The sequence below is a fragment of the Phaenicophaeus curvirostris genome, chromosome 1 (assembly GCF_032191515.1).
Source record: "Phaenicophaeus curvirostris isolate KB17595 chromosome 1, BPBGC_Pcur_1.0, whole genome shotgun sequence".
NCBI classification, from domain to species: Eukaryota; Metazoa; Chordata; class Aves; order Cuculiformes; family Cuculidae; genus Phaenicophaeus; species Phaenicophaeus curvirostris.
Window position 1 is genome coordinate 128,418,073 of NC_091392.1, and position 13,980 is coordinate 128,432,052.

Consider the following 13,980-nt stretch of genomic DNA (forward strand, 5'->3'; position numbering starts at 1 on the left):
GTGGGAGAGGTCATTCTTCGCTTTCCAGTACGTGCTGAACAGTCTGGTGTGAGTTACTGTGGTCTCTGCACAACTTTTGGGTGTGTTGGTGTCGGGATCATCTTGCTGCAAAGCTTTGCTTCTCTGTGGGTCTGAGTTCAATATGGGGGCTGTTCAGGGTGGGGACTGAGGGAGCACACCAGAGGTTCTGCTGCAGAGGGTGAGATAGATGCTATTTTATTCAATCTGCCTCAGGAATTTTGCCTCTTAGCATGTCTCTCCCATGTCTGCTTTGTGTGGTAGTACAATGCAGAGTATATGCCTTTGAGTGGATCTCAGTGCCTTTTCTGCACTGTTAAGACTGCCCGTGGTCCTGGCTATTAATTCCTCCAGGGAGCTTTCTGGAGCATCTACTGCTCTAGTGCTTGGCTAGAGAGAGAGGTGCTGCACAGCAGGTAATCCTGTGTTTGTGTTGGCAGAACTAAAATAACCTTGCCCTTCTGCAGAGAGAGAAGGCCAGCTGTGCTGTGCAATCCTTTCTTTGTCAGAGACTGACATTACTGTGAAGCTGCAGGACAAAAACAGACGTGGAGCCACATTCATTGCTACCGCAATGCTGTGAATGGGAAGGCTTGCCTAGCCTGGCTCTGGCTGTCTGGTCCTTGCTCTCTTCCTGCCAAATTCCCTGTATGGTGCTGCACCGCCCCACTTCTTCAAAGCCAAGTACCTTAGGGAAGTTGTTGGTTGGGCTGCTGCTGTCTTCACTAGGCGAATGTGTTACAGCCAGGAGGTGAGAGATGTGGAGTTTGACCTGTTGATACGGAGCATGCTGTGTTTCGATGGGCTGTGGAGGGAGCAGGCATCTCATTTCTCTTTCTGTCAGGAAGTGATAGCTTCAGAGAGATGGTGATGCTCTCTTTTCTGGGCACTGGCCTCTGCTGATTCTGGGCCTTGAACAGGCTTTCCTCTATGAACAGTCCATCAGGCAGGAAAGGAAGGCCACTGAACATGAAGGTTACTTTGGAATATAGTACAGGAAAAGCATTTATAGATATTGTCTTGGTGGAAGCCCTGCTCCCCACTGCTTTGCATTGCCTTTAAATGGTGAGAAGAGTCACCAGCATGTCAGTCCTATAGCAGAAAGAGAGAAATATTTGCTTTTTTTCTAAAATATTGCCAAGCTTCCTTTAAAGATTACAAATGTCTGTGAAGCTAACTTCTCCCTTACATGATTTCCTTCAAAGGATAAGCACAGATGCTAGGGTGTGTAATTGCCTTAAAATTTATTTAATGTTTTTGGGTTGTTGTTTGGCCTTTTTTTTGAAGGCTGCTTTGGAAGCAATTGATGAATTGGATCTTTTTGGAGCTCATGGGGGACACAAATCGGTGATTCATGTTCTTCCTGATGAAGTAGAACATTGTCAGGTAAAAACTAGTCGTCATTTTCCTTTGATAGGGAAAAACCCAGCACCCTCTCCCTTTTGTTTTTAAATAAAACGCTGATTAACTGAACCAAGAACTTAACATGATAAGGATGGCTTCAGAGTATGCCGTTCACCCTGTTTTAATAGATCATGTGAAAGTGTGTGGAGTGAAGCATTCTCATACTGAGTTAAAAACAAAATTGAGTTCTCTCAAAAAAGCAAGCCTGTCAGTTTGCAAATAGCATTCTTGATTCCATTTGCAGATAGAATAGCATCACAGAATGTTTGTATTGGAAGAGACCTTAAAGATCATCCCATTCCAAACCCCCTGCCGTGGGCAGGGACACCTCCCACTAGGCCAGGCTGCTCAAGGCCCCATCTATCCTGGCCTTGAACACCTCCAGGGATGGGGCATCCACAGCTTCCCTGGGCAACCTGTTCTGGTGTCTCACCACCTTCATCATGAAGAATTTCTTCCTAATGTCTAGTCAAAATCTTCCCCCTCCCAATTTAAAGCCAAACCCCCTCATCCTGTCACTACATGTCCTTATAAAATGTCCCTCTTCAACTTTCTTGTAGGCCCCCTTCAGGTCCACTATAAGGTCTCCCTGGAGCCTTCTCTTCTCCTGGTTCAACAAACCCAAACCTCTCAACTTGTCCCCATAACAGAGCTGCTCTAGCCCTCTGATCATCTTTGTAGCCTCCTCTGGACCCATTCCAACATTCCCATATCCTTCTCATGTTAGGATTCCAGAACTGGACACAATACTCCAGGTGGGGTCTCATGAGAATGAACAGGACATAGTCTTGGAATAGTCTTTTGAAGCAGGTAAATTTTATTATATACCACTATTCTGTTCCTGTTTTCTCAGTCGATTCTATACTCCATGTTGCCAAGGGCATCCACGTCAAAGGAGATAGACGCTGGCCTTCTCTCTATTATTTCTTACCCAGCTTTTGCAGTGGAGGATCTAAACCTTGTTAATGTGACCAAGAGTGAAATCATATCCAAACTGCAGGTAAGGATTTCCTTTATTTTTTTTTTCCAGAGGGGAAATAGAAGCAACACCTGCCTTTCTAGATTGCCAGATTTGGTGAATCTATGCCTGGAAGAGAGGCAGGAAAACCACTATATGACACTTAAAATTCAGCATGTACAGACTAAGACCAGCACAAAAGTGGGGAAGAAGAGTATGTAAAGTTTTCTATAATTTTATCTGATTTTGCAGGGTCGCTATGGCTGCTGTCGCTTTCTCCGAGATGGTTACAAGACACCCAAAGAGGTAGGTACTTTTGATATATATTTTCAGTGGACATTAGGAAGAATTTTATCTCTTGTTTTGTCTCATTTATATGAAGAAGTGAAGTTCTTTATCACTGTTAAGACCTCTTAGTGGATTTGGAGTTAGTCCAGGTATCCACTCTGGAAATGACACATATCTGAAGAAGACTCGGGGTTTAAGAACCAGTTATTAAGGACAGAATTTAATTCATAATTCTATAAAGAATGAGCCCTTCTAGATATACTTACGGTGCCTCAGGGGAAACGATGTCTCTGAGGCATCCCAAAATATGTTTGAACTGAGGCGAAGCCGAAGTTACTTGGATGACACCTGGATTCTGAGACTGGGAAGGGTTGATTTGCCTGTGGAATGATCATATGAGTTGGAGGCTGTGAGAAAGGAGTTGAGGCTACATGGAAACTGTTTCTAGTGGTTTTATTCTTTTCCTGGTTTTAATTACTTGTGTAAAATAGGGTACCATTATGACTGGAATATGAGTAACTGATTTAGCACTGTGACTAAACAAATATGATTGAATTTCTAGGATCCAAGCAGGCTGCACTATGATCCTGCTGAGCTCAAGCTCTTTGAGAATATTGAGTGTGAGTGGCCAGTATTTTGGACATACTTCCTAATTGATGGAGTATTTAATGAAGACAAAATTCAGGTGAGGAAAGAAGAAATTACTTTAAATGGAAATGCAAAGCCATTTACCCACAGTGTTTTGTAGCTTTGCTCCAGCTTTATTTTTGGGTATCAGTTGGATACCCCATTAGCAGGATGGGAATAGTCTTCAACCAGTTTCACTTTCTACTTCCTAGGGAGCACGTGATGTGGTAGATACTGCAGCGTTGTGCATGCTGGGTCCTTGTTGCCCTCTCTACTAGGCTCTCTGTTAGCTGGTGTGGTACATCTGAGCTAAACAGGGTTTATTTGCCTGCTTCTATTTTATCGCCAACCTTAATGCCTGTTTCCCAGTTACTGCAGGATGAGCCCAGCTTCTTTTTCCCCCAGTCTTTGTGGTTTAGCGCTGAGAACAGGATTCATAGTACATTCAGTCCTTTTGGACATTTGGGGAGATTTGGGGTTGGATTATGAAAAGCCATTTCATTTCACTGGTTTTCTAAATTAATTGATGATTTCATGCCTTTACTGTGTCAAGCTTCAAGTGGTCAGGGGAGCCAAGTTGATTGTAGAACTCCAAAAGTTACAGTGGCACCTGGAGAGTACTGGTAAATTAAAGAGCGACAGGTAGCGAGGACTAAATGTATTCATACCAAGACTTCTATAGATTAGTGGGTTGGATGGAGTAAACAATACATTGGATTCAAAATTGACTAGTATGCAGAGGAACAGGAGATTGCTCAACATAATCCCTTAAAAAAATAAAGTGGCATCAGAAACAAAGTGGGAAATTTCAGACCAAAAAGTCCTTTTTCTGTACCAGATGTTGTAAACCAAGTGAAATCCTTACTCACACTAGATAGAAATACAAGATACTTTCCTGAAAACAGTAAAAACAGTCTGGTGGAGGGAAAAATGACATTATTTCACAAAAGGGTGTTGTTGTTTGAGCTAAAGTAGAATCAGTTTCTAACTTCAGCTAAGTTTTGCCTAAGTAACTTCATTTTCTGAACACTACATGTTTTTCAGACAGTTTGTCATTTCCCCTTTTCCTGGAGGTGGTGGCAGAGAAGGGAACTGGGGGTCCAGCTGCTCGGCTTTAGCTGCCAGAATTGGCCAGGCTGGGGCTAAACCGTGGTAGAGGGGGGAAAAATCAGAGTTTGCTGAAACTTAAGTCATTTATATAATACAATGAAGTCATCTCTAGAATTTAGTTGGATGATCTGGAATGGTAGGAACCTGGTTGCCTTTATGATGGGCTGGTGGGCTGTGCTAGGGCGTACTCGGAGCAGGCAATTGCTTCTGTTCCCACAGTTTTAGCATAGCTGGTGAGTGACTGTGTCACTTGAGTGAGTGTCTAGTCTTCCTCAGTTACTGCTGCAAACAAGTAGTTGCAATGGCAGCAATTGTTAGGAAAAATAAGCACCCTGAGGACTCCAAAAGAGTGAAGAAGAACAGGGTACCAAAAAATATCAGTGTACCATAATACAAACCTCTGGTACCTTGCCTTGCATATAACAAAAGTAGAATTTCAGAGGCAGATGCCGGTCGTGCTTGAATACAGTTTCCCTGTAAGTAAAAAGTTGGAATGAGATAGTTAAGATTTGGAATGCAAGTGATCTGGTAAGAGGAATAGTAAATGTTCTATGTGTTGTGTCACTCTGTTATTCCTGTTCACAATATCTTGTCTAACAACAAAGAACAAGAGGATTTTCTGTTCAATTAACTTGGGTATTTTTAAACAGTTTTCTAGAGGGAAAATTTTTAAGCAAATCAGAAGAGAAACTGATTTCCCAGTACTGCAAAGCAGAATTCAGAAAACCATGCAAATGTTCCTGGTGGAAATCTAACCATTTATGCACCTTACACTTTTATGGATATTGGCAGTCCTGACATCCATGTCACTGCATTGTCATCCGTTGCAAAATTCATGTAGGATTAGTTCCAGTGACTTCCTGATAGGCATATAGTAGAAGTGTTGAATTGCACTGGTGTGTTACAGATTAAAGATGTGTGTTCTTATTTCTGAGATACATTGAGATGCTGGAACAGTCTCTGAGAATTTGAACCCTGATCTTCCATCAGCAAGTCACCCCCCCTTTTTAAAATTAACTTTAATCAGAAAAATACTCTTGAAAAACACTAAAAATTTAACCTTACTATTTCTGTTTTGCTCACTGTATTGTGATTCCCGCTCTCTTAAAAATATTTCCAGGTACAAGAGTACAGAGAGGCTCTGGAAGGAATACTTATTAGAGAGAAGAACGGAATAGTGCTAATGCCTGAACTGTATGCAGTTCCCCCAGAAAAGGTATTGTGAAAATACAGCATCCAGTTTAGTTTGCAAAGTGTAAATATCAAGAAGAATGTAGGTTTTATAGTTTGCCTGTAGCTGGTAAATCTAAATGAGCAATAAAAAAAAAAAAAAGACTACTGCGCACTATTTAAAAACTAAGAGACCTCTCATAGCTCCGACTGACAAATGGTAAACTTTAGTCACAGATCTCACTTGAGAATCTGGGTGCCAAGAGAAATACCAGAGCAGGTCTGAAATTTTAAATCCTCATAGTGAGATGTGTGTTTAAGAAGTGCTGATGCTGACTTGGGAACGGAAGCTCAAAGATGAAATAAAGCATAAGCTGTTCTGCCTGTCTAGTGTACCGATTGATTGTGCTCTTTCTTTTCCAGAGCTTGTGTGTGAGCGAGAAACAGGTTTCAGGTGGATTAGGGTTGGGGATGATTTGTTTGTTTTGTTTGGTTTTCTTTTCCTTCCTTTACTATTACTGTTTACCTGATTCTCCCGTTGTGACAGAGAAATTCACATGGGCAACTACTTCTCCTGCTCAGAACTCCTCAGCTCTCACTCATTAAGGGTGTGGTGCCTCCTGGGTTCCTCTGAGTTTGGACAGGGAGCATTGACACTTCATGTCTTGCTCACAGATCTGAGATGGAAACTCTGAACTGCCTTCCTAGTGGGAACAACTGTGTAAGAGTTCAGAGCCTTTGTGTGAATTTTGGTACAGTGATGGTCTGATGATTGTGCCAAATAAATAGGGTAGATATTTGCCTGTCATTTATAACATCTTAATCATAGCCATTTTAAAATTTATGTAGGAAGGTTCCCCGCTAACAATAGATCTGTATACTGCAGAACCAAGGCAGATTTTCTAAATTAATAAGAATTTGCTCTTAATGTTTCCATTGACTATTGTTGCTATCACAAGAAAAGTGGGGTAGCCTTCATTTTTGGAAGGTACCTTTAGGAAGCTAGATATCAGTGAAGTTCAAGTGTCATCTTGCAAAAGTTTGGAAAGCAGACATGCAATTACCTGCAGGCTCCCCAGAGGGAAAGCCAGCAAAGGCATGGTGAGAAGGAAGGGGAAGTGCAAACACCAAAGCTCTAATTGCATTCAAAGTCCCCATTCAGCCTTTGGCTTTGAAGGATGAGGTGATGTACAAAAAGAAAGCATAGTTCTTGTCCCAGAAAACGTGCAACCTTAAAAGTAAACCCAAGAGATCTGGATGTCAGTAGTAATGGCAGGTTAAAAAGGGTAGATGTAGACCATTTTTTTTCAAATACTTCCATGCTGTTGATTGTCCTTCAGACCTTCAGAGTAATTTTTCTTGCTTATGCATTTTTTTTTAGGTGGATGAGGAGTATGAAAATCCTCACTCAGTGGATCGTATCCCAGTGGGAAAATTACCTCATCTTTGGGGCCAGTCATTGTATGTCCTTAGCTGCCTTTTATCAGAGGTAATTATTTTTTGTATAGTAGGTGAGCTTGTGTTTTATTTTGTTTTGAGATGCCTTGGGCTTTAAGTTAAATTTGGCTGAACAGGTAGAGGGCAGTATGTTTTCCAGAAGAAGCGCGTACGTGAATCATGGAGAGTTGACTTTGCGCTTTCAGGAGTTTGGGAGGTTTTTTTATATAAATATGCAATTGTCTATTTCTAATCAAGCTGAATAAGTTTTCAGATGGATTGGATATATGGTTAGGCATATTCCCAAACTGACTTGGCTGTCCCAGAGCTAGGATTTTGCACTGTTTCGGCTCCACTAGACTAGGCCTTACTCTGTGGCATGAGATGCCTATGAAGCTGTCCCTTGGTTGTAACAAGCCATGGACTTGTTAAACAAACGCCTGAATATATCTGTGAGGCTGCAAAAAAAAAAAACAAAAACAAAAAAAATCACTAGGCTGGCAAAATTACATCAGTTGCTGCGACTCTGAAACAGAAAACCTGAACGTGCAGATTGTCAGTTGTAGCCATTTTCTTGTTCTTAAAAAATATTACAGCCGTTGTTTTATTGAATTTACTACTTGCTGGACCTGGTTAGAGAAATCAGGCTTGGAATCCTACTCTTCTGCCAATATGTGGAAGTTGGTTAAGATTACTTCTATATGTCATCAGAAGCCTTTTTCTTAATTTCTGTTTGTTTCCTTCCTTTTTTCTTTGTTTTGCATTTATTCTAGGGATTTCTTGCTGCAGGTGAAATTGATCCCTTAAACAGGAGATTTTCTACTGGATTTAAACCTGATGTCGTGGTACAAGGTGAGGGGGTTTTTTTTGAACATTCTGAGTGAATTGGGTCATGTGATGATGAAGTCCCTATGTACAGGAGAGAAGACAGGCATATTTAAAACCAGCGTGGATTCTTGCATGGGATGGGGATGCCTTGGTGGTACTGTGAGAAGGAAGAAGGCGTTGTTTGCCTAGCTACCATTTTCCCAGTGGGAAGATCAGGTTTAACAAGCTTTTAAAATACTCTTATTGACATTTCAAGAACAGTCAGGGACTGAGGAGTGGTGAACTTAATTTTTTAGTATAAAGGAAAATCTTGGTGGATTCTAGCAAGAAAGGACAGGAAACCAGTCAATTTAAGTTTCTGTGCAGCCCCTTTTTGCAGAAACCAGAGAGCAGTGAGCGGGGAGGATCTGCGTACACACCGGTGAAGCATACAGACTTGTAGCTATCTTTTGGCTACTGCAGGGGAGCGACTTCTTTTCTCAACACAGGAACAGCCAAACCCAGAAAATTAAGCAAAGAGCAAACATCAGCTGATCATGACTTACAGGCTTTTCAAGGGCCTGTGCTACTCTAGAAAAGTAATCAGCTTGTTTATCAGGAGCAGCCTTTGTCAGTGATGCTGTGACATGGGCGGGTGCTTGTTTATCCCATTTATGTCTCACAGGTGTGGCATTTTGGTATTCTGAAGTGCTTAATTTGTAGTAGAAATGTAAGTGCCTGCCTATATCTAGCATTCTTTGACAAGTCATTACGATGCAAAAAAGAACACCAAATTGTTAGTCCCAAACTAAAAAGCCAGCTAACATGGTCAAAACATTAAACAGAACAGGAAGTTGGATCAAGGACTGAATTGTAAAATCCTCTGATTTGGGGACATTTTTATTCCCCTACCTCTGCTACTTTATGGCCTCTGTAACATTTACTGTGGTACAGGTAACAGCCTTTGTTCCCACTGACTTGGCTACATTGTTATAGTGTACTGTATTAAAGCAAGGAAGATTGTTCAAATTGGATTCCCCCTTGTTTTATGGGTGAAAAGCACCATCTGCTGAAAGAGATTGCGTGATCCAAGCAAGTGGTACCAAAAGAAATCAGAAGAAACTGATAAAGCCCTGAAGAACCTTAAGAGCTGCTTTGAATAGGAGGTCAGAGTAGAGGTTGTGAACTCTTGTGACTTGAATTACCATGTGGTTCAGTATGGACAAGAATGACAAGACATGTTGAAACGCAGGGAGCCAAAAGCTGTCTGATGCTCTTAAAATCCTTTTTGATCTCACAGGCTCATAAAGTGAAAAAAAAAAAAAGAGGCCTTTGTGCGTTTTTTGTCCACCATGTACTAGTTGAGAGGTGACAATAGAGACAGCGAATTAAAAAGAAAAGAACTTTGGTTCTTACTAGTGTTTTTGTTTTCTGTTACACAGTAACTGTGCTGGCAGAATCTAATCAAATTAAGAACCTCTTGCAAGATCATGGAATCAATGTTCAGAGCATTGCTGACATCCATCCTCTCAGAGTGCAGCCAGCCCGCATCCTGAGTAACCTCTACACCATGCTGGGTAGGTATTTGAACATGGAAGCCTCTCTGCTCTGCTCTGCAAGATACATTTTAAGGGTGGTGTTTTGTTTGTTGTTTTACTTGTTTAACAATGTCTCAATTTCTTGACTTTCTTTTTTTAAAATAAATCTCTTTGATTTAAAAAAAAATGTATTCGTGCAAAGAAGCTTAACAAATTAGAACTTTAGTCTTAAACAAGGAACTCAAAGAGGAAAAAATTGCTTTATTATGAAAGATGACCAAGATACAAATTTCCCTGTACCCTTGGAGCTAGACAAGAAATGACTCTTCTTGTCCTGCAGGAACTACTTCGACAGAGAAAATGGCTTAGTAAAGGGTTGTTTTCTTTATTGTTGTGGTGTGTTTTCTTGGTGGTTTTTTTAGTTTGTTTCATCAGGAGGCATTTTGGAAGCATCCCAAGTAATGGGGCCTTCAAATAAGTCTTAGAAAGCATGCCCTTTACATGAAAAAAGGAAATTGCTTGTGCTACTTACAGGAAAGAACTTGTCTTTTTGTCAGAAATAATTTTTATCAAGTGAAACATTTGCAGGGCTTTGCTGAAGCTTACATTTATTTCATAATAACATAATAGCTTTCTTTCACTAGTGAGGGCGGGTAGGGCGATTTGACACACTGGTATATTGTTTTTAACAGTGACTTCTTTGGGAATGTTTACAGTGGTATTTTTTCAGGCACATGGTTGGTTGGCTCATGTTTCTTGTCAGACACATTCAAGTCAACTCCTGGCTGCTAGAGCAAAGAGTGCGGTGTGGATCATTTGCTAATAAGCTCTGCTGAGAAAAGTGGAAATTACAAGCCTGATTAAAAATCTCTTTGTGTTTGAATGTACTTTTTCTTTGGATCTTGCCCTCTGTGGGCAAGAATCCTTAAGGTTCTACAGAGAAAGCACTGCAATTTCTGTTGTATGTTAATGGCCTTGTTTTTGAAAAGGCGTGCCTCTGTCCTTCTTGGTAGGGAAGCTTTGGGTGCTGAGCAATGACTAATTATAAAGACCTGATCCTATGGTCAGTGAAACCAAATTTTTTATTTTTAATCAGGCCTTTGAAGTACTCTAATTATTACATTGGTGGTTGCTGCAGAACAGACCAGTCTGTAGCATCTCACTGTTATCTGTCTTCTGGCTTGCTGATGTGAATGAAGTAGATTTCCCTGTCTAAAATGGTGTGGTTGTTGTGGAAAAACAGACAGAGAATGTTAGGTGAGACTATTTTCTTTCTCTTTTCTTTACAGGCCAGAATAAGAACATGAAATTAAGTGGGCGGCCACACCGACACATTGGAGTCTTAGGCACCTCCAAGCTGTATGTCATCAGAAATCAAATATTTGCTTTTACCCCTCAGGTGAGTGTGTAAAGGCGGTGGGTAGTCACTGGTTACTTGATGGCTGATCGTTAGTGAAGCATTGTAGTTTTACGTACTATGACTGAACTTCAGGGGCTGATAAAGCAAACATGCTTTGTTATGTGGGATTTTTAGGAGTGCTGGTTGATCAGCATGGTAGGAGTGTCTCTTCTGTCGCATAGTGTGGCTTCTTTGCCTTCTGGCTTAGGACAACACAGCAAATCAATAGTACAAAGTTGTTACTGATCTCTGCCCGAACCAACATTCTAGCTAATGAAATAGTTTCTCCAGAAATAGGTCACTTCTTATATCTTCCTACTGACTGCTTTGATGGAAAATCTAGTTTCACATAAGTGTGCCAAGTGCTACAACCTCAAAGAGACAAAAGATGTAATCTTTTCATTATACTGTTGAAAGGGTCAGTAGTACTGAGAAAGGGTTATTTTGTCTTTGTTTCTTGTCTAGCAGCTCTTTCAGTGTAGCTGGAAGTTTGGATTCTCCCAGGATTAATGACTTTTGTTTATACATTTAATTAAATATGTCACACTTCAAAAGTGTGCACATGGAGCAGCCTAAAGAGCGTTAATACCCTCCTAAATAGATATTCAGCTAATGTTGTCCTTGAGTTCCAGTGGAAGATATTTAGTGGATTTCATAGATGGTCCTGCAGTGCTTCCTAATGTCCAAACAACATCAAATTTACTGCAAATAATCTGTCTCCCTCCCTGGTCTTCCCTGTGTGAATTGATCACAAGCAGCTTTCTAACAGATTATTTGTTGTGGTGTTCTGCCAAACAAATTTTCACTTTTGCAGATAAAGGAAAAATTCCTTAGATTCATGATTTTGTTCAAAGTACCTCTTTGTCTGCTTTTTACAATGTAACTAGGACTCAATATTCCAGCTGAAATCTTGCTGTATACCAAGGATGGACATGCTTATCAATATATTTCAGAATAGCAATTATCTTTTCATCAGCAACGTGCTGACTGTTCTTGCTTATTCCACATTTGACTAAAACCTCTGTAACATTTTCAGTTGTACTTAGTAGCCAGACAGTTCCCCCTGACTTTTATTTGAGGGGTGGAATTAATGTTTTAATTTCACTTTCCTCAGGTTAGCAGTTAACTCATCTGTGTTGATCTTGAGTAACGTCCGCAGATTTTGTGGTTTTGTAGTTTGTATTTCATCCTGTTCTCTAATGAAAACACTGGTTAGCTGTGGGGCAAGGGCTGACCCCATTTATATACCCTCTCATTCTGAAAAGAAAGTGGTGAATAACTGCCTTTTAACAACACTTTTCCAAGCAGTTCTGCCTCCTCAGATGTCTTGTCCTCTCTTCTCTTCTCTTCAGCTCATTAGTGTGAACATTTACAAAATTTGAGAGATGTCAGCTGCTCTGTTGTGCCTACTATCTAGTTGCCCCAAAAGAAGGAAATTGAACTGATTTGCTGAGACTGGTTTTTGGATGTGGCTGTTGGGCCATCTTGCTTATCATTTTATAATTATCTTGGCAGTCTCAGACTGGCTTTATTTTCCTCTGCTTTCAGGCACTGGAATTACTTGACTGGTCTGTCTTATCCTAGCTCTTCCTTTTTAAAGACAGGCAGTGTGTTTACTTCTCTCTGGATTTCTGGGTCTTGTTCATCCTGAATTGTGGCTCAGGGATTGTTTTAGCTAGTTCCTTAAGTTCTGTGAAGTAATTTGCCTAGACTTTGCTGGCTTGAATTTACATACTCTTTAACTTCTTCTTCCCATACTCAGACTGGACTCCTAGTGCTTCATTAAAAGTGGTATCCACTACTTTTCTTCTGTCAGTAAAAACAGCATCACGTGCTTAGGCTTGTCTGTATCCTCTCTTCCTTCCTCCTTTCTTTCTCCATCAACAGACCTACAGTTTCTATGTTTTCCTGCTACCTCTGTTGCATTTAAAGGATGTTTTCTCCTTGACCATTATGTGTCTTACTAATTGATGTTTGCTTTACGTTGCAGCCTCCTTTTTCCACACCTCCCCAAGGCTTATGTGCTTCCTTAACTTATTGTGGCTGATATGACATACTTTCCGTTGTTTCTACAGCTTTTTTGGTTTGCAGCTCTTGAAGTAGCTGTAATTGTCTCTTACTGTGATTCTTGGCTTTCCTCTGTGGTGGGAACAGCACACTTTATCACTGTACATTTAATGTGCCTTTTTTACCAACAGTAACTGGCAGCTTTTCTGAATTCTGCTTGACTTTCAGGTTGTTACCAGTAGATGTACAGTTGCTAGTTCCTAGTCCCCAACATGTACTTAAGCCTATTTATTGTTCCTTTTGCTATATAGTCAGGTTTTCATCCATATTCAGGGTATTTCCATCTCCCAGATCATAGGTCACTGTAACTCATCATTGGGAAGATTTTACTTCATGGATGTGGTTATCTACTTTTTATTTATATGGCTTACTTCTTTCACGGACAACGTACAAGTTTGAGAAATGGACTTGGCACTGGAGAGGAAGAACTGTCTGCAGCCGATTTTCCCACAGGGACAACTTTCTGTGTGAAGGGTTAGGTGCTGGGGCTCCCCACAGAGACTTTGCTGCAGAGGGTTGTACTAGACGTGTCTGCACAAGCATGGATTTCCTTTTCATGGTGATAGGCTATGTTAGGTTAATTCATGCAGTCTGTATTGTGGTCAGGAACAGTTTGTATGGCTTCTGTGAATGATTTAAGGGAGAAAAGAGAGTGCTGACAACTACTCACGTGCCATGTTTCTCTGTTCTCTAGTTTACTGACCAGCATCACTTCTATCTGGCTCTAGACAATCAGATGATTGTGGAGATGCTCAAGACAGAGCTGGCTTACCTCACTTCTTGTTGGAGGATGACAGGGAGGCCAACCCTGACATTTCCCATCACCCACACAATGCTTGGTAAACTTCATTTTCTCTGTTTCAAGCAGAGTAGGTCACTGCAGGGGAGTAAGGTGGGAATTGGTTTAAGAGGAGACAGGAGGAATGACTGGTTCAACATCTGACTTTTAATGTCAAATGTGCAGTGTTACTTTCTTAGGTGCATCCTGGATTTATATAACATGGTAATATTTCATTTTTATTTTACTCCATATCATCTGCATGCTCTTTCTGTCCAAAGAAATTTGATATACATCCCTTTGGAACTTCTTTTGAGTGAGTTGGATTTTTGTCTTGAAAATTCCCTTTGGAACTTATCTCAGAGTTGTTTTTTGTTTG

The 13,980-nt window shown here is 40.7% G+C and overlaps 1 protein-coding gene across 2 annotated transcripts in view; it reads left to right on the top strand.

Annotated features, from left to right (window-relative positions):
• The window catches only part of PHKA2 (phosphorylase kinase regulatory subunit alpha 2), a 43,785-nt gene that overhangs the window by 9,930 nt on the left and 19,875 nt on the right, over positions 1-13,980 (top strand). For both annotated transcript variants that reach the window (XM_069874376.1, XM_069874386.1), the window contains exons 7-16: positions 1,306-1,404; positions 2,276-2,422; positions 2,633-2,686; positions 3,231-3,353; positions 5,526-5,621; positions 6,957-7,064; positions 7,786-7,864; positions 9,262-9,396; positions 10,647-10,756; positions 13,518-13,662. In XM_069874376.1, the coding sequence (XP_069730477.1) occupies positions 1,306-1,404; positions 2,276-2,422; positions 2,633-2,686; positions 3,231-3,353; positions 5,526-5,621; positions 6,957-7,064; positions 7,786-7,864; positions 9,262-9,396; positions 10,647-10,756; positions 13,518-13,662 (1,096 nt within the window). The remainder of the gene's footprint in view (positions 1-1,305; positions 1,405-2,275; positions 2,423-2,632; positions 2,687-3,230; positions 3,354-5,525; positions 5,622-6,956; positions 7,065-7,785; positions 7,865-9,261; positions 9,397-10,646; positions 10,757-13,517; positions 13,663-13,980) is intronic.